The sequence below is a fragment of the Gobio gobio genome, assembly GCF_949357685.1.
Source record: "Gobio gobio genome assembly, chromosome: 10".
In the NCBI taxonomy this organism is placed as follows: Eukaryota; Metazoa; Chordata; class Actinopteri; order Cypriniformes; family Gobionidae; genus Gobio; species Gobio gobio.
The window spans coordinates 53,058,214-53,084,475 of record NC_137116.1 but is presented as its reverse complement, the minus strand read 5'-3'; the positions used below and the strand labels follow the sequence as shown (position 1 = coordinate 53,084,475).

The 26,262-nt window shown below is 35.5% G+C and overlaps 1 protein-coding gene across 3 annotated transcripts in view; it reads right to left on the bottom strand.

The window, feature by feature from the left end:
* Positions 1-26,262, bottom strand: part of cdk16 (cyclin dependent kinase 16) — a 65,802-nt gene that overhangs the window by 21,265 nt on the left and 18,275 nt on the right. For 2 of the 3 annotated variants that reach the window (XM_079827349.1, XM_079827348.1), the window contains exons 2-7: positions 20,327-20,507; positions 13,020-13,184; positions 7,924-8,057; positions 7,448-7,573; positions 4,519-4,575; positions 503-617 (exon numbers count right to left, since the gene is read on the bottom strand). In XM_079827349.1, coding sequence (XP_079683475.1) covers positions 503-617; positions 4,519-4,575; positions 7,448-7,573; positions 7,924-8,057; positions 13,020-13,184; positions 20,327-20,447 — 718 coding nt within the window. In that variant the 5' untranslated portion in view covers positions 20,448-20,507. The remainder of the gene's footprint in view (positions 1-502; positions 618-4,518; positions 4,576-7,447; positions 7,574-7,923; positions 8,058-13,019; positions 13,185-20,326; positions 20,508-26,262) is intronic. The other variant, XM_079827350.1, reaches the window with a different exon arrangement.

Below are 26,262 nucleotides of genomic sequence, written 5' to 3'. Positions count from 1 at the left end.
ATGACCTCTGGTATTTCACACGCCTTTATCAATATTTATGAAAGTATGAAAATGACAAGCTACACAAAGTTATCCTGAAGCAAACATTACTGCAAAACCTTTTTTTTTCCAAATGAAAATCGCACTTTAGCCACTGTACCTTTAAAACTTTAGTATGTAAATGAAACCTGTCATGGTTTGCTAGCCTCAGACAACCTGTTTTTGCAGTTTAGTTTTAATTAATGGTCTGGGTGTGCTGGGGAGGAAGCTTTATGTGAATGTTACAGTACATCAAACTTTAGAGCACAAAAATCCTGCTTTCCATATTATGACCCTTTTAACCAGCTGAATGACATGTAACAAAAGCCGTGGATAGTGAATTTAGGGATTCACTGGCTAATTTAAAACCTCTTACATATACGAATACAAATGTCTGTCACTGCGCAAGCATGTGGGAAATTTGGGGCAGTAGTTTGCTGATCTAATTTTAGTGTCAATCCACTACGGCATGCTTGTAACTCACCTTCTCTAATGGCAGTGCATGGAGCGCCTTCCTCGTGCTCCAAACGGATCTCCTTCAGAGCCACCAGGTTATCCGTCAACTTACTGCGGCCCTTATATACTGTAGCGTAGGTGCCCTGAGAGAGAAAAAGATATAACGCAGAGGAACAGGCTTTAAAATGTTGTTTTGGAACAGAGCTACTATGTCCAACTGGCTGTAAAGTAGGGTTATTAGCATTAACAAACTTTTAATTGTTCTGTTCATTGAGATAAAACTAAAACAAGTAAGTGATAATCCACAGCTAGCTCCCACTTATCCCATGGTCATACCATGGTTATTTTCGTCAGTTATGGCACGTTAGATCTAGCATTCTGCCTACTTTAAATCAGACACATAGATAAAGTAGTGTGCAAGATTAAATGTATTTGAATGAATGAATTATAGCATTTATTTGAATTAATTATCGAGAGAGAGAGAGCGAGAGATAGAAATGAGAGATGCATGTGTGAAATAATCTGTGAAGCTGTGAGTGTAATTACTTCAAAACCAGCGGCGTTACCACATTGCGGAGAAATACAATGGAGCGATTTAGTAGCAAATCTAATGTATTAATAAAAGTTGCGTCAGCGTTGATACGTTTCTGTGCTATGTTTATGTGCGTGTCTAGCATGACGTATATGTGCACTTCAATGAAAGCAGCGCATTAATATAGAAAACTGACTTTGAACCAGTGTTAATTTAAACCTTTTTTCACTGACGAAAATGAGACGATAACTAAATAAAAACCAGTTATGAATGTCAAAATCTATGACGAAAATCTCCTCTCATTTCCGTCAACGAATAAAAACGAGACGAAAATGTTAGTGAGGGCCGATTATGGAACTGATGTCCTGTATAATAGATGCACAAATTTGAGTTGTAACGAGCGGATCTAACGGCGGGAAAACACGGCATCCTCAGCATTAGTTCATAAACATGACCTGTCATAAATGTGTTATTCATTGATTGAGCCGCTCATGAAGCACTGTTGCGTGAGCCTGTAGAAGTTGAACAGCGCTTTATGAGCGGCTCAATCAATGAATAACACACATTTATGACAGGTCATGTTTATGAACTAATGCTGAGGAACAATGACACTGTTTACTTTACGATGTTTATATAGTAATATGTTTTAGACGGTTGTAACTATGCATATTTTATCTCTCTCATCTGAACTTGAATGAGCAGCTGCAACTGCAATAGTAAGGCATTTCAAAATAAGAGTCCCAGTGTATTTCGAGCTTGTTTATAATTAAAAGTCACGCATTATATATACACGTTTAGTGATTGACCGATATATTGATTTACCGATATTTTCCCTGATATTTAAGCATTTTACCATAATCGGATATCGGTTTTGTAATATCGTATTTACCGATAAACGAGAATTGCGCGCAGGATCGCCATTACAGCGCATCTAAGGCGAGACGTGGGGAGACGAGACAACGGCCTGCACAGGTAAAGTATACTTGCCTGTTTTGCTGTAATTAGTAAACTTTATTTAACATAAGTCATTAATAGACAAATTAGAGGTTACATAAATGCCTGAAATCTAGCTAGTTTATTCAGGATTTGACGGATTATTTTACATGCCTCCGTGAGCTCGTCTCTCTTAGAGACAAGCTCACCGAGTGACGTAAAATAATCTGTCAAGTCCTGTCCAAATACAGATGCAACTTTGCATGTATTCAATAATACAGCCATGAATGAGCACATGTTGGAAATAAAAGCGCTGAATTTAATTCTCTGTTAGTGTTGTCTATGCTCATCATTAGTCTCGTGAAGTCGTCTGTATTTTGCTGTTCGCGCAGCGGGTTGATGCTCAGGAAATGCTCCGCGGCCACCGCATTTAACTTTAACAAGATTCACTTGTTTAAAACACCGTCATTAATTATATAAACATTTACGTAACCATTAATTCGCTAATAAACATCGAAGTAAACAACTCTATGGATATTAATTATTTATTATCTCCACGAACGATCGCAGTTTGAGTAGTTCTGTAAAAATGCATATATAAACATTACATTTACATTTACATTTAGTCATTTAGCAGACGCTTTTATCCAAAGCGACTTACAAATGAGGGCAATAGAAGCAGCTAGAGCAGTCCAAGGGCAACAATATCAACAATATGCAAGTGCTGTAACAAGTCTCAGTTAATCTAGCACAGAACAGAATTTTTTTTTTTTTTTTTATAAATAAATTAGACAGACAGACAATGAATAGAATTCATTGTCATAAACATCAGTTTGTCAGCAGATATTTCATAATCTAGAACGACAAAAACATTAATAATTCTGATATAACTTAACATACCATTTGAGAAATGCAATAAAATACGATGTTTTGTTTGTTATATTCCAATATTCCAGAGAATATTATTCAGTTATTTAACATTATCCAGCGAATTATTCTTCACTCTTTAACCTATTAAACAGTTTATAAATCTACTAAAACTGTTTAAAATTAAGTATTACATTTCTGCAAAGTTGATATGACTCCTATCTTTAATTCATTTTCTCCATTTGAAAACATTACACATTCTACATTTATTTTGCTTATTGTTAACATTAGCGTTGCTGCTGATGCGCAATTATTTTTGTAACATGAAGATTCAAATTAACATGAAAGACTACTAATTTTCAACACTTTTTTTAAAGATGACTAAAAGGAGGAAAAAACAAAGTGAAGTATGGACAAAGAATGCCAAATGAATGTGAGCATGGGGTCAAAATCTAAAACAACAAAAAATACCAGTGCACTTTTTTTATTTGTTGCACTTTCAGACCCCTCTATTTATTGGTGTATAAATAAGATTTGTTTTGTTTTCTATGCAAGGAGGGAGTGATTGTTATAAATAAAATGGTTTGTTCAGTTCAGTGGTGTTGTAATCGTGTCAAAAACAGAAGAATAACAGTAAATAAATATCGGTTCTGTATATCGGTTATCGGGCACATAAAAACAAAAATTATTGGTATCGGTATCGGTTCTAAAAAATCAATATCGGCCGATCACTATACAAGGTTTTGGTTACACAAACTATTTAATTTCATTCCCATTTAATTCATAGTCAGGAGGAAAGACTAAGAACAGTATTTGACACATTATTCAATAAAGTATCAGGGTTATAATAGTTCACTAAAACCATTAAAAAATATTGAAACTGAAATTAAAAAAATAAACGTGAACTTATTTGAAGCTTTAGCTTAACTTGATATACTAAGTAAACCAGAAATACAACATTATGAAAACTATATAGATGTTTTTTTTTTTAAACAAAACAAAAAAAGTGAATTGAACTCTCTTTCGTGTATTTTTAAATGTCAAAAACAATTTTGTCAAAATGTGAGTTGACGTATTCAAGTTACAGTCGGTTATGCTTTAATACTCAATTAATGCATTACAATTTAACTAAACTCATTAGATTTTAGTCGACTTAAACTAGACTACAACTAAAAACAATTCAGGTGACTAAAATATGACTAAAACTAAATGGCATTTTAGTCAAAAGACTAAATCAACTAAATCAAAATCAGAATTGTGTATTCAGACAGACCATGGTATAAAATAATATTTAAACATTAGTTGAAAAACTTAAGTAAACAAAAATTTAAAAATTAACTAAGTTGAAGCTAACTAACTAACTAACTAAAAAGTAAAATAACTAAAACTGACATAAAAAAATTTAATCTAAATATGACAAAAATAATAACGAACTTAAAAAAAATAGTTTTAATAATATTTTGAATAAATAAACACACATACATACATACATACATACATATATATATATATACACATACATATATATATATATATATATATATACATATATATATATATATATATATATATATACACATACATACATACATACATATATATATATATACACACACACACACGTATAGGAGATATATATAAAACAAAAGCTACTTCAAAATATTATTAAAAATAATAAAATAAAAACTAAAATAACACTGCTGTGACGTTACCTCCCCTAGTTTGTCCAGTTTCACGTACGTCTCCAACTTCCCAAATCCGATCTCCGACTGCAGACACACAAAGACAAAAAGTATGTCACAACATGGTCCTAAAAAGCAACACTTAACACAGGATACAGGGCAGAAAATTTCAAAGGCATTCATGTGAACTCATTAGAAAGCACCCAAATGACACTGCTCCCGTTTCAGACGGCTGTGCTGTGCTGGTCGCAGAGCTTTATATAATGCACACAGACAACATGAGCGTAAACATCCCTCCCCAAAATAAATTGGGAACAACTGAAGTGTAACAAATGAAGTGTTTCAACGCATCACAGATCAAGCGTGTGTCAACAGCACTGAATAAACATCACGGTCTGGGTTTATATGTCATTTCAAGGACAGCTGAAGTCGTAGTATTTTATAATAATGAACTGAAAACATGATTTCGACTGTTAAGAATATAGCCCCATTCGGACGATAATTCACGAGGACCATAGGGGTCCATAAAAATACATTTGCATGCCATGTCAGTGATAAAACTCGTGCATTCAGATGTGATTTATTCACGGTGGGAGAGTGAGTTTTGTGATCCTGGGAACCTGGTGGTCAATAACATGATGTATGCTGTAAATAACATGTCATATGCTTGGTATAACAAGAATAAATGCATATTTAATTTAATAATAGGAAAATAATATCCTAATTATTATTGAATTATTTAAATCTGTTTAAAAATAGGAAGATATATATATGCACATTATATGTCTTGTATTTTATCTCAAAATAAAGGATGTCATTTTATTCCACATGGAGATGAGCGGAAATAAGTGAATACAGCCTCTTATTTACATGAGGTAATCATAATGCTGTGGTTATTAACATATATAATCACTGCCGTAATAACGGCCCATTTCAAATGATTACGTGCTTTTCTTCTTTTTATTTTTTGAGTGGTGATGAAATATCTTGCTCTTGTAAATACCAGCATTTCAGTAATAAAAGTCTAGATCTTTAAAATGGATCCAAATGACAGCGAAGCGCAACCGTACGGTGGTCTGCAGGGGTCAAAAAGTATGTGAACAGTGAGTTTTCAAGAATACATCACTTCAAAATTCAGAGATGTGGATTCAGATGGCAATTAAATGACCACATGACCTTGGTGTTTGTCTAAAAACAGTAGGTCATTCGGCTTCATTTTCTTCAATGAAAAATACAGCTGCTGCATTCCTTTTGATTTTGGGGCATTTAGGGGTGTAACGGTACACAAAACTGACGGTTCGGTACGTACCTCGGTTTTGAAGTCACGGTTCAGTAAGTTGTAATGTATCCTCAGCATACCTTCAGATGTTCATTCATGTTTATTCTTTAGGAAGAGATAATCGATCGCGTTCACAGATAACTGCTTGAACTGACGCGCCTATACAGTGATCAGTCCCGCCACATTAAAGGGTTAGTTCACCCAAAAATGAAAATTCTGTCATTAATTACTCACCCTTATGTCGTTCGAGACCCGTAAGACCTCCGTTCATATTCGGAACACAAATGAAGATATTTTAGTTGAAAGCTGATGGCTGAGAAAGGCTTCAGATAGGCCTCCATTGGCATTCAGTACACTTATACTCCCAAGACCGATAAAAGGCACTTAAAATGTCATTACAAAGTCCATCTCACCACAGTGACTCTACAATAATCTTACGATGCGACGACAATAGTTTTTGTGCGCAAAAAAAAATCAAAATAACACCTTTATCCAGCTTGTTCTTGTCTTCCGTGTGTGCCTCCACGACGCATGCGCGAGAATATGACGTAGCGCCGGGGCTCGGGATTCCATGAAATGCACACTCTAACCCCATTTTGAGAACTACGCCGAGACCTAAAGCACGATCAATGTAGAATTCAACAGCTGAGATACGTGCGTCTTCCTCTGATTGTAAACAAATCTCTTCTGGGTCATGTGTCCGAACGCCGGATCTGCGTCATATTCTCGCGCATGCGTCGTGGAGGCACACACAGAAGACAAGAACAAGTTGGATAAAGGTGTTATTTTGATTTTTTTTGCGCACAAAAACTATTGTCGTCGCATCGTAAGATTATTGTAGAGTCACTGTGGTGAGATGGACTTTGTAACGATGTTTTGAGTGCCTTTTATCCGTCTTGGGAGTATAAGTGTACTGAATGCCAATGGAGGCCTTTCTCAGCATCAGCTTTCAACAAAAATATCTTCATTTGTGTTCCGAATATGAACGGAGGTCTTACGGGTCTCGAACGACGTGAGGGTGAGTAATTAATGACAGAATTTTCATTTTTGGGTGAACTAACCCTTTAAAGAGCATCAAAACGGCATTTATCGTTTGAATTTCGTGATAAAATGGACTGAATACTAAATATGTTCATGTGGAACGCGTGTTCCGCGCTTAAAACAAGCCGACTGTTAACTGTTAAAGACTGCATTCAGAAACCGAAAGCGGTTCGGTACGAATACGTGTACCGTTACACCCCTAGGGGCATTACTTTATGAGATTCACTCTCTCCTGTGACACTCTGCGACTAATATTTTGAGAATGGTTTCAGCAGCGAGACATGCCATGAAAGTTTGTTTTGTCTGTGTGTTCGCAATGATAATGTGACCATGAACAAACAAGACCGGTCAAGGTGAAGAGAAAAGCCACTCGAAGAGAAGGAGAGATCAAGAAAAAGAACTGGTGTGAGGATGGGGCTAAAAACGCATGAAAGTGGAAGTCTAAAGAACTTATAATTTAATAAAATATGATATCATATTACGTTTTTATTAGAGTAGTATATAATATGGGCCACAGAAGCTCACAAAACAATTAGATTTGAGCAGAAAAATCGAAACTGGGCATAAAAAGAGAGGTTAACAAAGCAGAGAGAAAGAATAATGGGAAAAGAAGAAGGAAAACCAACGGAGAGGCATTACCAGTGATACTCTGCGTAATCTCCGGCTGAGCGGTTTGTCGAACAGGGGGCTGTTGAGGCTGAATTTCTCCAGGTAGCCATCAGGAAGCCTGATATCGGCAGGCAGAGACAGACGTTTATTTATGTCCTGAGAGAGGAGGAGGAGGAGGGGAAAACCATTATTAGTTAAAGCCTTAAGGTTCTGTTACACTCCATAACAGTAATAACCCATCTGGCCCGCAGGCTAGTCATCTAACTGATGGCTACCATGCCGTGGAGCATTTTCAGTACCCACAATGCACCATTAGTCACGCGCAACTGATGTACCTTGAATAGCAACAAACAAGCTAATGGTTATTATGTGGTACATGGTCTAATTCGAGCAAACAGAAGTAAGCTATGGAAAATTGTGTTTTTATTACTCAACATGTCATGTATTATTCACTGCGTCACTCTCTAAAAATAGTGGTTCGAAAAACAAGCCATGCATGGGCGTACCTCTGAGGAAATTTTGCGACCAGGATTGTTTCTCAGACGAACTCGGACAGGGCTGTGCACCTCATCTGAGGATGTGGCCGAAGCCTGGTCGCTCTCTCCATCTGAACCCATTTTTACATCCTCGTGGACGATTTCTGCATGTACACACAACCACACACACACACACACACACACACAAAGATTGGCATGCTATGCAGACGTCACAATTTCAATGATGCTAGTACAATTTATTGAATAAATCATAATGTAATGGTTCTAAATGTCTCTCAACTACTTAATTATTCTATTTTGAAACACGCAAGTAATGCTGAAGTAAGCCTGCAATTCTCCAAATGCATCTCTTACACATTTAGCTGTCTCTTTCTGATGCATTTATAAGACTCAGAGATTCAAACCACACTCCAGCTGAGGAACTACTTAGCTGCTCTGAAAGGAGATCCGTCTCGTACCCACACAAAAGGGAAAAAAATAGAAGTCATTATCTTCCACTCTCATTTATTCACTCGCTGTCCCATCCCCCCCATTAAATCATAACACAACCTTCCCGCCCCCACTCGCTCCACAAACTCAGCCTGTCTATATCAGTGTATAACAGCGCAGTGGTTCTCAACTGGTTTTGCTTCAGGATGCAGATTAATCAGAAATAAATCAGAATTAGTTGCACCAAATTAAACAAAAACGTCCCCAAAAAAAGACGGCAGAATAGGAAAATCAGTCACATTTATCTTGAATTTCCAATAGATTCATGCTCTTGGCAGCCAATAATTGATGTAGTTTAGTTATTATCTTGTATAATTTTATTTTTGCTCTAAAGATTATGGCATGTAATCCCACTTTTTTGGTCTGTTTTATAATCCATTGTTTTATAATTCTATGATTTATAATCATATGACCCATGTTTATTTTATTTACATAATTACCATTTATTTCTATTTCTAATCATCATCTCATTGCGTTACTGTCATTGCTTATATTTTGTCAATTGCTTGTTTATGGTCTAATCTGTCTAATTTTCTACCAACTAACAAGTGCCAAATGTGAGTAAAATCAGTGTTGACGAGTATATGAAATTGTGTCAATCGCTAGTTGGCTGGTAAAATTATGAATTCTAACAATGCAATGTTGTGAGAACATGAATGTAAACAAATATGAACGACCCTCAAGACAGTTTAAGCCGTGGCAAATTAAATATTCAAGCGCAAGTCGACGCGGAAGGGAACGTAATTCGTAACTCGCATGCTGTGTGGAAAGTTGTGTGAGCACAAACAGCGAAGTGGGCGACCAAATAGCCGTGACTCGGACTAAACTGAGCTTTCTTTACCGTCTTGCGTTTTGAACAGACAAATTCACGCAAAATTGCCGTCTCGCAGAGTCTCCGAGTAAACTGTTGGTTATGGTTGTGACCATGTGAATGTAAGTGAATGTAAACAGTAGAGAAAGACAACGCATGTGTACTGTATCAGTATACTGGATCCGTGCATTAGTCTTAAAGGAACATAGGCTCATTTTCCAACTCCCTGTGAGTTAAACAGTTGAGTTTTACCGTTTTTGAATCCATTCAGTCGCTCTCCGGGTCACTTTTAGCATAGCTTAGCATAGATCATTGAATCTGATTAGACCGTTAGCATCTCGCTCAAAAAATGACCAAAGAGTTTCGATATTTTTCCTATTTAAAACTTGACTCTTCCACTCATGGGACGGCACAAAGTTCCTTGATTATTACGCAGGAATGAGAATATAGTTCCTAGACATAGCCTAGAAAATCACAACTTTTCATTTTCTGTCGGTCTTAGTACACGATGTAACTACAGAAGAGTCAATTTTTAAATAGGAAAAATATCGAAACTCTTTGGTCTTTTTTTTTTGCGAGATGCTAACGGTCTAATCAGATTTAATGATCTATGCTAAGCTATCCTAAAAGTGCTACCGCCAGACCCGGAGAGCAACTGAATGGATTCGAAAACGGTAAAACTCAACTGTTTAACTCTAGGGGAGTCGGAAAATGAGCCTAAAGTGGCGTGTTCCTTTAAAAAGACAGCCGAATATTTCTTCTGCTGTCTGTGTTTTTAATGTTAATCAAACAACAAAGGAAAAAAGAAAAATGTTTTTAAAAGGTTTAATCTATACAGTGAAGACTATCCAGTGTTATTTTAGATTTAATTACTTTATTCAATGTCTGAAAACTACTGTTACTTATCTTTAATAATAGAAAAGATTTATATTAGTTAAGCTAGTAGTTTTAGCTGTGGTATGGAAATTGGAATGGATTATTGTGATTTTTTACTGGTATCTGAAATTGTGTCATAACTGCCTATTTTTTTAGCAAAAACAGTTTCACGTCCGGTAAACAATATTTATGGACGGTACATTTTCTTAAATCACCAGCCATTGGCAGGTAGTTTTAGGCCCTGTTTGTAAATATACAAAAATATTGTAGTGTCTGACTGGATGCATGGATTTTAACAACAAAACATATGGGAAATGTTTCTTTTTCTATCTCTTGATGAGCATATTTATTTTTCTACCCTAATTATGCACAATTATACGGCTAGTTTAATTGTATCATTTGCATTTAGCACTGTTTTTCCCTGGGTTGCAACACACCAATTGAGAACCACTGTAATAGTGTACGTGTCTACGCTGCATTATACGAGAGTCCAAGCTGTGCAGTAGAGTTGGGAATCAAGAACCGGTTGCACTTTTTTTGTAAGAAAACACGGCAAAAGAATGATTTTATGCCGATCAGTTCCGTTAACCATCAGAAGCGCTTGCCTTCTACCATCAATAAGGATGTAACTCCTAATAAAATCAGCATTTTTTTATTGTCATTCAGTGTGCACGTGAATCAATATTTAAGCAAGTGGTTGGTGCTTCTCGCAATTAAAAAGTCTATGTAAAGCAGTTTTATTTTTCAGGATACATATGCCTTTTTGTAGACGTCGATTGTATGAGATCATTTTAGCAAAATTGAAATAACAGATCAGAAGCAATTACACAATCACAAACAAGATATACAATTCTTTAAAAAAATATTATTGTACTTTGACACTTTGAATCTAGCAGATTGAGTTTAAAGGGATAGTTCACCTAAAAATGAAAATTAGCTCATGATTTCCTCTCCCTCGAGTCATTCTAGGTGTGTATGACATTCTTCTCTCAGACGAACACAATCAGAGTTATATTAAAAATGTCCTGGTTCTTCCAAGCTTTATAATGGCAGTGAATGGTTGTGTCGTTTTTGAAGTCCATAAAAGTGCATCTATCCATCATATAACTGCTTCACACGGCTCCGGGGGTTAATAAAGGCCTTCTGAAGCGAAATGGTGCATTGGTGTAAGAAAAATATCCATATTTAAAACTTTATAGACTAAAATAACTAGCTTCTGGCGGTCAGCGGTACACAAGTCGATTTATGGTGAAAGAGTAACCCTTGACGCATGTGTATTGACGAACGCAGAAGCGCAGAGGATAGAGTAAAACAAAACACCGGTCATGAATTAGAGTCTAAAACGAGAATCTTTAAAGAGAAATGGCGGAGGATTTCGATATAAGAGAAGAGGGGCTTGAGTTTGTTGTCCAGCTCTATCCACGAGATGCGTCAAAGCTTGAGATGCTCCTGTACATCACGTCACGGGTCACTCTTTTGCCATAAATCCAATTGCGTGCGGCTTTCCGCCGGTTAGTTGTTTTAGGGCGTTTTCACACCTACCTTGTTTGGTCCGGATTTTCAGACTATTCAGTTTGGTCCGAATCAAAATTACAGATGTGAAACCTCCCCTGACCACGGTTCAGACCAAACAGATGAAATTTGGTCCGACGAAAAGAGGGAGTCTCAGTCCGGATCAAACTGAACAAAGGTTCGGTTCGTTTCTAGTGTGAAAGCATTTTCTGTATGGTTCGTACTTTCAGCCCATTTACAGGAAGTTCCTGTTTATGTTTAATTATTATTATGTTATTTTTAAATTCAATCTAGGCTACATTGATTATGAAAAGTGAAAAGATGCGCAATATCAGAAGACAGAAGGTCAGAAATGATTTTGAAAGAAATTGTATGATTTTGCTTAGAAAGCCTTTCTATAATGTGAATTTCGTTTCGTATAAATTGTATCTTAATTTTAATCAATGTTTAATCAGATAATTGCCTGGATTTAATAAATAAGAAGCAAATAGTCTATAGCAGACAATAAACGCGGGAGCGATCACATGCTTTGCACATGAACTGGAGCGCGTCTCAAATAAACCGAAACTCAGCAGCTACTGCCTCACAAACATGAGAAATATGTGTATATAAAGCTTGAAATGTCCACTTTTAAACGTAACGAAAAGAAAATAGTCAAGCAATGCGCACCGTTCATTCACTCTTGTCAAAGACGCTGACGTCAGACGCACATCCGTTTAAAAATCAATCAATGTCCAGATGCCGCCCACATAGATGAAGACGAGTGGACATAAGTGTGTCATGTAAAGTTCTTTAGTCCGCTCGCATAATTGCAATGTGAAACCAAACCAAAACTAACCGAAAGTATAAAATGTATCAAAACATGAACTTCGGTTTGGACCTTGGTGCGGACTTTCAGGTGTGAAAACGCCCTTAGTCTGTAAACTTTTTAGTCTGATATTTTTCTTACACAAGCTCGCCACTTTGCTTCAGAAGGCCTTTATTAACCCCCGGAGCCGTGTGGAGCAGTTATATGATGGATAGATGCCCTTTTATGGACTTCAAAAACGATGCAACCATTCATTGCCATTATAAAGCTTGGAAGAGCCAGGACTTTTTTAATATAACTCTGAACTTATATTATTCGTCTGAAAGAAGAATGTCATACACACCTCGGATGACTTGAGGGTGAGTAAATCATGGGCTAATTTTCATTTTTGGGTGAACTAACCCTTTAAGAGAAATAAAAACAGAGAAATTGCTTTGTCATTACGGTTCTGCTGAAATTATCTCATTGCTTGAAAACAGGCCTTTAAGGGAAGTGAATGCAAAAGCATCCGATAAGGTTAAAAATTCCTGACGATTCCCATCCCTACTGTGCAACCTCACACACACACATCACACTCTCGTCCTCTGTGTGCATGCGTGTGAAATGTACCGAGGCGCGTGGTGTGGTTGAGATAGGAGCTGAGACTGCGGCCCAGGCTGCGTGGTCTGCGCAGGGCGCTGCTGTAGGACTGCAGGAGGGAGTGCATGCTGAAGGAACCCCCAGAACCTCTCACTGAACCCCGCAGACCACCACTGCCGCCCACTGGCATGGCCTCTGGGAGGAGGAGAGGGAGGAGGACGGAGGAGGAGAGGAGGGGGAAGAAGGTCAATGTGGCGGGACACATAATGGAATTGAGCATTATGGGTAGGGAAAAGAAAAAGGAGCAGAAGTGAAAGGAAAAGGGATGAATATTATCATATTATGGAGATGATCAGAAAAAAAGAGGTTGGGAGTGACCCGGTTCGGATGAAATGGTAATGTTGGGTTGCAAGTGTTTGTGATTAATAGGGAAGAGGGAAAAGGAAGGAAAAACAAGTTTGGAGGGAGGAGGACGAAGGGGGAAGAAGGTAAATGTGGCGAGACACATAATGGAATTGAGCATTATGGGTAGGGAAAAGAAAAAGGAGCAGAAGTGAAAGGAAAAGGGGTGAATATTATCATATTATGGAGATGATCAGAAAAAAAGAGGTTGGGAGTGACCCGGTTCGGATGAAATGGTAATGTTGGGTTGCAAGTGTTTGTGATTAATAGGGAAGAGGGAAAAGGAAGAAAAACAAGGTTGGAGGGGGAAAGGTTACAGGATGAGAAGAAAAAAAAAGTCAAAATTAAAAACAGAATTTTAGAGCATGCAAAACTGTTATTTAAAAAAAAAAAGGACGATCAATTTACAAGGAACATCTCCAGTGTTAGTTAATGAGATTCAAGGGCCACAATTAAAGCAACGACACTGATAAATGCATTCTCTCGCTGCCGGTAATTGTTTCTAATGACGCTCTGCACTGCAACGGCCGATTAAAACGACACACAAGGGCATCGATTCATCAGCATACGAAAGCCAATGCATTTCAAATCAGGATTTGGAGAAATGCCAAAACACACTACAAAAGAAAGAGATGGTTTCGCAGAGTCAATATGATGATATGGTAATTACGATATATAGCATTGTGCATGTATATTATCAGCTTGGGTGAGGCGGTTATGTAGATGGATGTCAAACTGAAGCTGTTTCGTTGAAACCGTCGAGATGAGCAGGAATTGTCAGTAGAGTTAGCTTGAGATGGGAAGCCATGCTGGAAGATTCATGCTGATTGGTCAGAGGGGGGTAACAGCAGGCAGGAGACAGTAGCTTAGCTCAACGCACACAGAGCCATAGCCAGCCCTGACAGATTGGCTTTAAAACTCATTTCGATGTTTTAATGCAATGCTTTAATGCTCTATACCCAGATCACACTTGCAGGAAACACGGGGAGGCAGAGGTGAATGTATATGCGCTCAATGACGAATGGCTGGAAGACACTTCCTGTGTTTGATAAGAAGCTTTCTAGTGGATTCTAGAGTGTATCAGGACTTTTAAAGTCAGCATGAAGTCAAGGCCAACCTTTATTTACTTCCTGTATAAATGTCTTATATTTTCATTAGTGCATGCTACTCATATATACACATTTGTTCATCTTTCATTAAAATATTTAGTATAGTAATTTTGTCTGTCTCTAATAATAACAATCTAATCAAACCAAATAAATTTTTTTGTCTTTTTCTTATTACATTTCCGATGCAAGCTCACAACTTAGATAAAATGTCATTTCTTTTGCCATGACGCTGTAGAATTAGCAGCAGTGCAGCTAGGGCTGTGACGGTGGCAGATTATGCTATAGAATAATCGTAATTAATAATCGCTATTACAATTTCAAGGGAATAATCGACATTTATGATTTGTCATAATCGTGCAACCCTAATAAATATAAAATATATATATATATATATATATATATATATATATATATATATATATATATATACACACACACCTCAATTAAATAGCCTACATTTTGACAGTACAAAGAAATTTAAGCATGCATGTTTATTTTAGTACTTCCGTCAGTGAAACAACACACTACAGCCTGTAAGACATTTATATAAATATCAGTAAATAATGGTAATATAAATAATATAAGAAAGTTAAATATTAGTTAAAAAAATATTTGTTTTATATTTCCCCTGAAAGGGATGTGGGAAATGAGCGGGAAAGAGAGCATCGCTTTTCTAATATCTTCATGTTTTCTTCTGATGTTCCAAAACTGACACTTGTAGTAAAAGTGTAAAGAGCGAATTTATCTTCAGGGTCAAGAACTTTAGGCTGTTTGATTATGCACTGCGAGAGAAAGCAAAACTATAAATCTCTGCCGTGTATGAAATGCGCTATAGCCTTCGCACCTTAAGTCTAATAACAAGCACAAACTGTGTAAAATAAAATTTGAAGTAAAATGCATCTGTCCTACACCGTTTTCTACTTTACCACACTAAATGATGCAAATACACTCCAAATTAATAGCGAACAAAAGGAAGAAACTAGGGCTGTACGAAAAAAGTGATGTGATATCCTTGTTAAAAAATACGATATGCGATACGATATTGCTTTAAGTGTGTAAAATCTATTTCTTTCCCCAACTGATATCTTTCACTTAAAGCATAACCGACTGTGTTTACATGAATACTCATCAATACAGCCGTTTTGACATAACTGTGTGTGTTTGACGAAAAAAAGAACGGCTTGTGCGCACGTTTCGGTGTGTGTGTCAGACGGAGCGAGTGTTGTTTTTCGCAAGTTATTGCGTTTAATAACTCTATTTAACGTCAAGCAAGTCACATAAGTAACAGTCGTGTGCTCAGTCTATTCTCTGATATATGCGTCGACCTAAAACGTACACTTTTCACAATGTTGAAGTAGCCTAATAAAATCATTCAGATATTGCGTGCCCTTGCGATAAGCATATTGCGATATTTCGATAATTTCGATATATTGCGCAGCCCTAGAAGAAAGGTTTAATCCCTTGTGAGAGATGTAATATAACATAAATAAGCGATTCCATGTCCAGTAATAATAAAATAGAGTAAGTCTATTGTTAAATTTGTGGAAAATTGGGTGACCAGGTCGCAAAACACAGGCAAAGCTTAAATTTGGCTCACCTCACAAACAAAGCCTACCTCTCTCGTCCGGCATGAATCCATGCGTTTCCAATGGCTGCGGTGTAACATTTAATTACCAACCTATTATTTATTTGGTAAATAAAGCTTTGTGCTTCACTCGTGTCATAATATTCATGTAAAACAGCTTCACATAAAAAATTAAAAAATTAAATAAAAAAAAAGTGTTTTGGCAGTGGCACAGGAAACACTGCTGTGAAATAAATGCACTGTATTAAAATGCATATCCAAATTTACAGCCTAGCTGAAGTAAAAGCCACAAAACTCTCATTAAACCATAAGCATAGAGAGTAAATCAGCAATTTTACTAAAACTACATATTTTAGACTCAACATGCTGAGAATTACGGCACTTAAAGAGGTCTGTTGACAGAATAAATGCTCTTTTTGAAGTCTAGCCATTAGAAACAATACGGGCCACTTTCTAGCTGCCATTATATAAAAACCCTGGAACAGATTGTACAGATGGCGCTGAATTTGAGCTGTTTTCATCCCCTCCGGTAAGAATGCCCTCTCTTACGCACACACAAACACACACACACACTGGTTATGAGTGTCTGAAATATTACATGCCACAGAGTTTTCATGCACACCCCAATATTGGGAAAGAATGACTGGCACGACCTAGAGATGAAAGGTTATTATTAGGGCTGGGTATTGACACAAATTTGATTCGATTTCGATTCAATATCGATCATTTTGGATATGTATCAGGTATAATACATGGCAATTTTTCTCAGGGAAAACAAATCTCTGAACTAATGCTGTAAACTATGGGAGTCAGTTGAAGCCTATAGGCTACATTAGCCTACTATTAAAAGGTAAAAAATTAACTGATTTGTATACAAACACTTAAATTATAATGATAAAGTTATAATATTAACGTTACAATTACATAATCCTATTACTGACATATCAACATTTAAATGGTGGCTGTCATAAAAACCTGGAAGATTTATTCAAACCTATATTAAATATTGAAAAACATTAAAGCTTATAATGAATAATATGGTCATATATTTATCAAAATGCTCCTCTCTAGGGTTAATTTAACTGAGTTTATGGATACTGGATATGGTTTTTCTGAGGTAAATGTGACATTACATGACATTGTTTACAAGCTGTTTTATTGACACTACGGTTGAAACACTGAGTGATTCCATGATATGGATTTCGGTAAGTTGTACTCAATCTTTTAACACACTTTCAGATGCTCGCTCATGTTTATTTTGTGTTGTAACTGGTGTTAAGGCGGAAGAGAAGATCGTGTTTGTGTTTATGTTTTTGAATTCTGTATTAAAATGGATGTAATTTTAAATCTGAGACTGTTTCATATCAATAGTAATAAAGGATTTATTGGATGGGAGGAGAGCTATCATGCTCCGTTCATTCATCAACTGAAAACAGGATGACTACTCGATTCTTGGGATTTAATAATCGATATCGGTTCGTAAAAATGACAATCGATTATAATCTATATTTTTTACCCAGCCCTAGTAACTATGTTGCAAATGTTTGGTTAGATATGCTTTACCACACTAACTTTGATTAGTGATAATTAAACAGATAAGTTAAAGTTTGCACATTTTCTTCATCAATTGGCAGAATGGAGTTCAGGCCCATTCACACCAAGGACGATAACAATATAGATCCACCACAACTATAACGATAACGTGACAGAGAAACTATATCATTGGAATCACTTTCAGACTTATACTTCTTCCAGCAGATTGACAGCCAATCAGAATCCATCCTGCTTTAAAGAGCTTGAGCATTTAAAGCGGCAGACGACAAAACTACAGCGCGTGCTAGAATAAGCAGAATTATAGTCATCGATCTTGGTGTGAATGGGCCTTTAAACATGGAAAAATGTGTTAAATGTAGCATTAGAGTCTAAATATTTAATCAACAAAAAAAAAAGCAATGGAAGAATTTGAGTTCTTTGGAAAGCTGTGGAACGTTCTGTGGAATTTATATTATATGATTATATGCAGGTTTACTGATAAGATAATGCAATAGACAAAATAAAACCGGAATCACGACATTATCAAATTGCAAAGCCTATGATTTATGAGCCTATGAAATAAATATAGGCACAACATTTTTAGAGTGAAGACAGAAGACAAAAAAATTAGTATTGACATTTTACAGTGGTAACGTAAAATATATAATAAATATATGAATTATATTAAATTATTATATGTTTCTTAAATACTCATTTTTTTATTTTACAGTGAAATATTACAATACTAATATCACTTTAGTCATTTCTATATTTTTATTTAATAACAATAAATGGTAGTAATAATAGTATTATTATTTATACTTATGACTTTTAACCATTCAATCTATTAGTATTTTATCCTTCTTAAATGATCTTAACTGTAGCACTTTGAGATTTGTTCCAAATGTAAAGTGCAGTACAAATAAAATTTATTATTATTATTATTATTATTATTATTTTATAGGCATATTACTATAAATCACAACCTTTTGCAAACCTGGAATAAAAAAAATAAAAAAAATAAATCAAAAAAAAAATCAGTTCAATTTGAAATAGCAATTTTTACCAGCCATAAAATATTAGTATTGTCATTTTACAGTGGTAAAATAAAATAATTATTAAAATATACTATACTATACTTAAAAAAATAATTATTATTATACAATGTTTCTTAAATACAAATGTTTTATTTTACAGTGAAATATTACAATACTAATATCACTTATTTAGTCATTTCTATATTTTTATTTAATAACAATAATGATAGTAATAATAGTATTATTATTTTATAGCCATATTGATATAAATCAGAACATTTTGCAAATCTGGAATTTTTTTAAATCCAGTTTAAATTGAAATAGCAATTTTTACCAGTCATCAAATATTAGTATCGTAATTTTACAGTGGTAACGTAAAATAAAATAATTATTAAAATATATAATTATATTATTAATTATTAGTATACTATGTTTGTTAAACGTTTTTTATTTTACAGTGAAATATTACAATACTAATATCACTTATTTAGTAATTTCTATATTTTTATTTAATAACAATAAATTATAGTAATAATAGTATTATTATTTTATAGCCATATTGATATAAATCAGAACATTTTGCAAACCTGGAATTTTTTTTAAATCACAGTTTAAATTGAAATAGCAATTTTTACCAGCCATCAAATATTAGTATCGTAATTTTACAGTGGTAACGTGAAATAAAATAATTATTAAAATATATAATTATATTAATTATTATTATACTATGTTTCTTAAATACCAATTTTTTATCTTACAGTGAAATATTACAATACTAATATCATTTATTTAGTCATTTCTATATTTTTATTTAATAACAATAATGATAGCAATAATAGTATTATTATTTTTTTTATAGCCATATTAATATAAATCACAACCTTTTGCAAATCTGGATTTTTTTTTAAATCACAGTTTAAAATGAAAAAGCAATTTTTACCAGCCATCAAATATTAGTATTGTAATTTTACAGTGGTAACGTAAAATAAAAGAATTATTAAAATATATAATTATATTATTAATTATATTAATTATTAGTATACTATGTTTCTTAAACGTTTTTTATTTTACAGTGAAATATTACAATACTAATATCCCTTATTTAGTAATTTCTATATTTTTATTTAATAACAATAATGATAGTAATAATAGTATTATTATTTTATAGCCATATTAATATAAAATCACAACATTTTGCAAACCTGGAATTTTTTTAAATCACAGTTTAAATTGAAATAGCAATTTTTACCAGCCATCAAATATTAGTATTGTCATTTTACAGTGGTAACATAAAATAAAATAATTATTAAAATATATAATTATTTATTTATTTATTTCTTAAATAATCTTTTTTTATTTTACAGTGAAATATTACAATACTAATATCACTTTTTATTTAGTAATTTCAATTTTTTTTATTTAATAACAATAAATGACAGTAATATTATTATTGTATAGCCATATTGATATGAAAAATCACAACATTTTGCAAACTTGTATTTTTTTTTTTAATCACAGTTTAAATTTAAATAGTAATTTTTACCAGAAAAATCACGATTCGTGATCTATGCTTTACCGGTTAAATGTAAGTGCATCGGTTCAATAAACCCCTGCACTAGAAATCGAGTGTGGCTTCCGCGTGGTGTTTGCAGAAAGTGAAGGTTACCGTACCGGAATCGCTGTGGGCTCCAGTGTCCTGAGAGCTGATGGTCTCACTCAGGGTCTTGTCCCCGCTGTTGCCCCCCCGCAGCGTCAGGGACAGCTGCCGCTTGATCTTCCTCATGCGGTCCATCAGTGGGGGTAAAGGGGGCCGGGTGGAGGGGGGTGGAGGGGCTGCCACTGTTCAACCGCCCTGTCGGAGACACACAGATGCACACGCAGGACGTTACACACTGCACTTCATATCTTCCGGGATTACCGGACAGAGCAAAGTCAAGGACGCCATTCTCTTAAAGGGTTAGTTCACCCAAAAATGAAAATTCTGTCATTAATTACTTACCCTCATGTCGTTGGACACCCGTCAGACCTCTGTTGATCTTCGGAACACAAATGAAGATATTTTAGTTGTAATCTGATGGCTCAGAAAGGCCTCCATTGGCACAATGGCACTTTACACTCTCAAGACCCTTAAAAGGCACTAAAGACGTCGTTACAAAGTCCATCTCACTACAGTGGTTCTACAATAACTTTATGAAGCGGCGAGAATAGTTTTTGTGCGCAAAAAAACCCTAAATAACGACTTACATAGTGATGACGATTTCAAAACAAGGCATCATGTTATGAATCAGTGAGTCGAATCAGTGGTTTGAATCGCCAAAATTTCAGCAGTTTGGCGGTTTGACACGCGATCCGAATCATGATTCGACTCACTGATTCATAACGCTTCGAAGCTTCATGAGGCCGTGTTTTGAAATCGTCATCACTATATAAGTCGTTATTTAGGGTTTTTTTGCGCACAAAAACTATTCTCGTCGCTTCATAAAGTTATTTTAGAACCACTGTAGTGAGATGGACTTTGTAACGACGTCTTTAGTGCCTTTTAAGGGTCTTGAGAGTGTAAAGTGCATTGAGCCAATGGAGGCCTTTCAGAGCCATCAGATTTACACTAAAATATCTTCATTTCTGTTCTGAAGATGAACGGAGGTCTGACGGGTGTCCAACGACATGAGGGTGAGTAATTAATGACAGAATTTTAATTTTTGGGTGAACTAACCCTTTAAGACTGTAATGCTTTAACATATTATAGGATAAATATTAGCTTAAGATTATGGGTTAACAATGGTAGGACAAATGTGGAGCAGAAAGGTGATTTTGAGGACAATTTTGATTATTTCATAAGAGTGGATTGAGTGGACACTTTTTAAAGTCATACATTTCATATAATAGTCATATAATTATAATTATATTAATTATTATTATACAATGTTTCTTAAATACTATTTTTTTATTTTACAGTGAAATATTACAATACTAATATCACTTTGTAATTTCTATATTTTTATTTAATAACAATAATGATAGTAGTAATAGTATTATTATTATTTATTTATACCCATATTAAATATAAATCAAACCTGGAATTTTTTTAAATCACAGTTTAAATTGAAATAGCAATTTTTTACCAGCCATAAAATATTAGTACTGTATACAATGGAAGGACAAATGTGGAGCAGAAAGTTGATTTAGAGGACAAATGTTGATTATTTCATAATAGTGGATTGAGTGGACACTTTTTAAAGTCATTTTACAGTGGTAACGTAAAATTAAATAATTATTAAAATATATAATTATAATTATATTAATTATTATTATACGTTTCTTAAATACAGTGAAATATTACAATACGAATATCACTTTGTAATTTCTATATTTTTATTTAATAACAATAATGATAGTAGTAATAGTATTATTATTATTATTTATTTATAGCCATATTAAATATAAATCAAAACATTTTGCAAACCTGGAATTTTTTTTTAAATCACAGTGTAAATTGAAATAGCAATTTTTACCAGCCATAAAATATTAGTATTGTCATTTTACAGTGGTAACGTAAAATAAAATTATTAAAATATATCATTATAATTATATTAATTATTATACAATTTTTTATTTTACAGTGAAATATTACAATACTAATATCACTTAGTAATTTCTATATTTTTATTTAATAACAATAATGATAGTAGTAATAGTATTATTATTTATTTATAGCCATATTAAATATAAATCAAAACATTTTGCAAACCTGGATTTTTTTTTTAAATCACAGTTTAAATTGAAATAGCAATTTTTACCAGCCATCAAATATTAGTATTGTATACAATGGAAGGACAAATGTGGAGCAGAAAGTTGATTTAGAGGACAAATGTTGATTATTTCATGAGAGTGGATTGAGTGGACACTTTTTAAAGTGAGAGACAGTTACTGGAAGAGGTTTGCACCTAAAATAAACAAAATCACACAGTTATTGCACACATAATTAATGATTAGCAACAGTGTTTTCACCCTCATCTAAGATTATAAATCAAGTGCTTCAAGGATTGCAGACATTGCAGAGTCAAGTATATTTAGGCCGGAAATGCAAACCAACTGGGAGATTCTCGGAGAGTTGCAAACAGACTAATAATTGCACACACAGATCCATTAAGAGAGTCTAAGAGCAGGGAGAAAACACTAATGATCACAGAACAGTCTTGAGCACGAACATTCAGAGAAAACAGTGAGAAACTATGGAAATGTTGAGCTTATTACTTTTATCGCAGCATGCACAAAACACCCAGATGACCTACTACAATGTGCAATACACACAAGCAGAACACACTGAGTGGGATACCACAATGCAAAGCACTCGAATTGGACGTGATATCAACCATTATAATCTCCTTTTTGACTCATACCGTGTAATTAAAAGAGCCTTTCTGGTTAGGCTTTTGCAGTAATGGTAGCACACATAATAGCAGAAATATACGTCTGTATATGCTAGGCTTAAAGGTTTTTTTAAAAGGTAATTTGGTCATTTTAAGATGGCAGGCTAATCAGTTATATATGCTAACAGGCTAATAAGCGACCAGTGTACATTAGTTCTGTAGTATTTGAGTTTTGCCCGTCCCTAGCAATTATTTTAAACAACAGTATGAGTTTTGTATTCAACACACAGCCTTAAAGAGAAAGCAAACTTATCCTCAGTGCTTGTGGGGAACACAGGGGCTTCTCTTTAGGAACAGCCAAAAATGCCAGAAGGTTTTGCCTTTCCTTTTAGACTAATCACATGCTTTGGCACAAAGAGGAGCAACAATCTCAAATGGAAATCCAAGCTTTGGGTCCTCAGACTTAATGTGACCCACTAACAAGTTGCCTGAGGACAGGATTCTACTCAGGCACAGGATTTCAAACACTTGCTTCCTGTGCAGATAGATATCGCGGCCCACACTAAGAGAGATTTAACATGCTATCGCCAAACACAGGGCACATGTTCTTAAGAAATATTTCTTAAAAGATTCAATGTAGGAGTTGTCTAGACATCTGTGAGATATGATAACGCTAACAAACCAGTCAAAAGTGCATTGAGTCTCAGGGTGTTCACACTTGGCATGTTTGGTTTGATTAAAGTGAACCGTGGTGCGATTGCTCTGTTAGTGTGGTTCATTTGAATAAGTCAAACGGGCCGAGATCGCTAAAAAGGAGCTACGTTGCCCAGTATAGTTCGGTACAGGTGCTGAAAAAAAAAATATATATATATACAGGGCTCAACATAGCGACCATTTTGGGCGCATTTTTGCCTGAAAATTACTGCGTGCGACTGCAAAAAAATATTTAGGCGCATTTAGTGACCCGATCGATTCTCATGAATAGATGTATAATACAATCGGAATAAAAACTACAACTGCCAAAGTGCATCAACACTGACTGACTGAGCAACTGTTACGTTTCGTGCTGCAATCAACTGCGTTTCATGCCTTCTGTCAGCAGAGCATGTGCAAAAAACGTGTGCGACGGACTACACTTCACAGTAGGGCTGAACAATATTCTGTTTTAACATCGATATCGCGATGTGCTCGTGAGCGATAGTCACATCGCCAGAACATGCGATGTGAAGGGTAGTAGCCCATGGTGTATTAAGAGAACGGTAGCACACAGTAGTGCTGGGCGGTATGACCAAAAATGTATATCACGGTATTTTTCTAAATTATATCGGTTTCACGGTATATGACGGTATTTTTTCCCCTATGCATGACCGGGTGTTAATCACATTTTCTACTGATTAAGAGAGGAAATACTGCAGGAGATGCACTAGAATACCCTGTTTTACTGTTATGATGAGTGACTAGAAAAATTCCACACAAGAGTTAATAGGCCTGGTTTACAAAGCCTCACAAAATGATGCTGTGGAGAGACAGCAACCAATAAAACACAGACCTGCAACACACTCAGAGTCATACTTACAGACACCTGAATATTAAAAGTTGAGTTGAGGGCACCTTAAGCATTTTAAAAATCTAACCCTATATAACAACAAACTGCCAAAACGAAGAAAAACGTGGACATTTGCAATACATTTAAGAGCACTCTATGAACGAATGACACATCAGTTTAACACAGAAAGAATAAAGCAGTTACTTTTTTGCCCATTCTTCTTTGAATTGTCAGTTTATTTATTAATTTACATCATTGTCTTTTGTGTAGCAGAATAATCCATCGTGTCAGCGCGTTCGTGATCAGACATACGGTTGGATCAGTGTAATCAGTGCATACTGCATACATTTCATTTTAATAAGACGTGATGAAATATGCGCGCACACACGCTTCTGGTTCATGTCTAGAGCGCTAGAGTTTATGAAATATGTCCATAAAAAATGTAAACGCGCTCGCTCCGGTCTATATCAGTGCTATATGATCCATGTGGTGATCGTTGTTAATCCCATTGCGGCGCTCCGTGCAGAAACCGCTCTCTATCGCGCGCCGCATGTAGTTCGAATTCTCCACTATAATCAAGGGTTGAATCTGAAATCGCCCCCCATAACCTCAAATATAGCATTATTTGGAGGGGACAGCACTTTTTAGTGGTGTCCGAAACCCTAGTGGACGTTATTGAGTGCACTCATTCTATCCCGTTGCACCGCAATAACGAGTGTACAGCCGATGTACACACATTGCCTGTCCGACTTCACGCACGTTTTCATTCACTACTTCAAATAAAGTGATAACATAGGGAATAATGAATGAGAGTATAGGATTCAGCCATAGGCTGTGCTGTAATGCGATCTCAACTGTGCTCTGACTGCTCTTACTACAGTGCATCAATGAAATTGGTCCCCTCTCAAACAATGACGCGCTGCGCCACGCTCCGAACGTTGTTTAAGCGACATATACCGGTATAGCGGTATCATCAAAATTCATATCATAAAATAAATAAATACCGGTATTCGGTATGAACCGGTATACCGCCCAGCACTAGCACACAGTAAACACGAGTTTGTTGTATGGCTTGTTGCTGGGGTCACATGCACGTTCCGCGTGCCTGCACAGTGATTGGTTCGCTGTGCCGCTGCTCACCACCAACATTCACTGCTAAAACTGCGCGACAAAGAGGACTCAGACTCAACACCGGTTACATCACTTGCCCACCGTGGCACCGCCCACCGTCTTTTTGATTTTTTTTTTTATAGTAATAAAATAATTTAGTTCAGTTAGAGAACAGACAATACAAATAAAAACTGAACGTGTCTGCTTAATAAAGCAGGATCCGACCGTGAGTCTCGGCAGCGGCAGGAGTCATTCATCAGATTTAAGAGTGACGAGCTGACTGAGATGATCGCGGAAGATTTGGTTTCAAAGCGAAACGTAAAAGCGCCTATTTAAGGGAGTTTGTCATTTGTTTTGTTGTTGTGTTTTTCATTAAAAATAATAGGCTAATGAACCCACAATTCAAGCAACCCGCAGCCGAATTGGCGCTGATTAAAAAACGAAAGTAAAATGTGCACGGCTGCACAGAGCGCGCATTGTTTACTTTCGCCTGGCTCCGCAGTGCGAGCCTCCGCGCTACGCTGACTGCGCGCATTTATTTTTGCCGCGCGCACCCTCGCGCTCGTGTCGAGTATAAACGA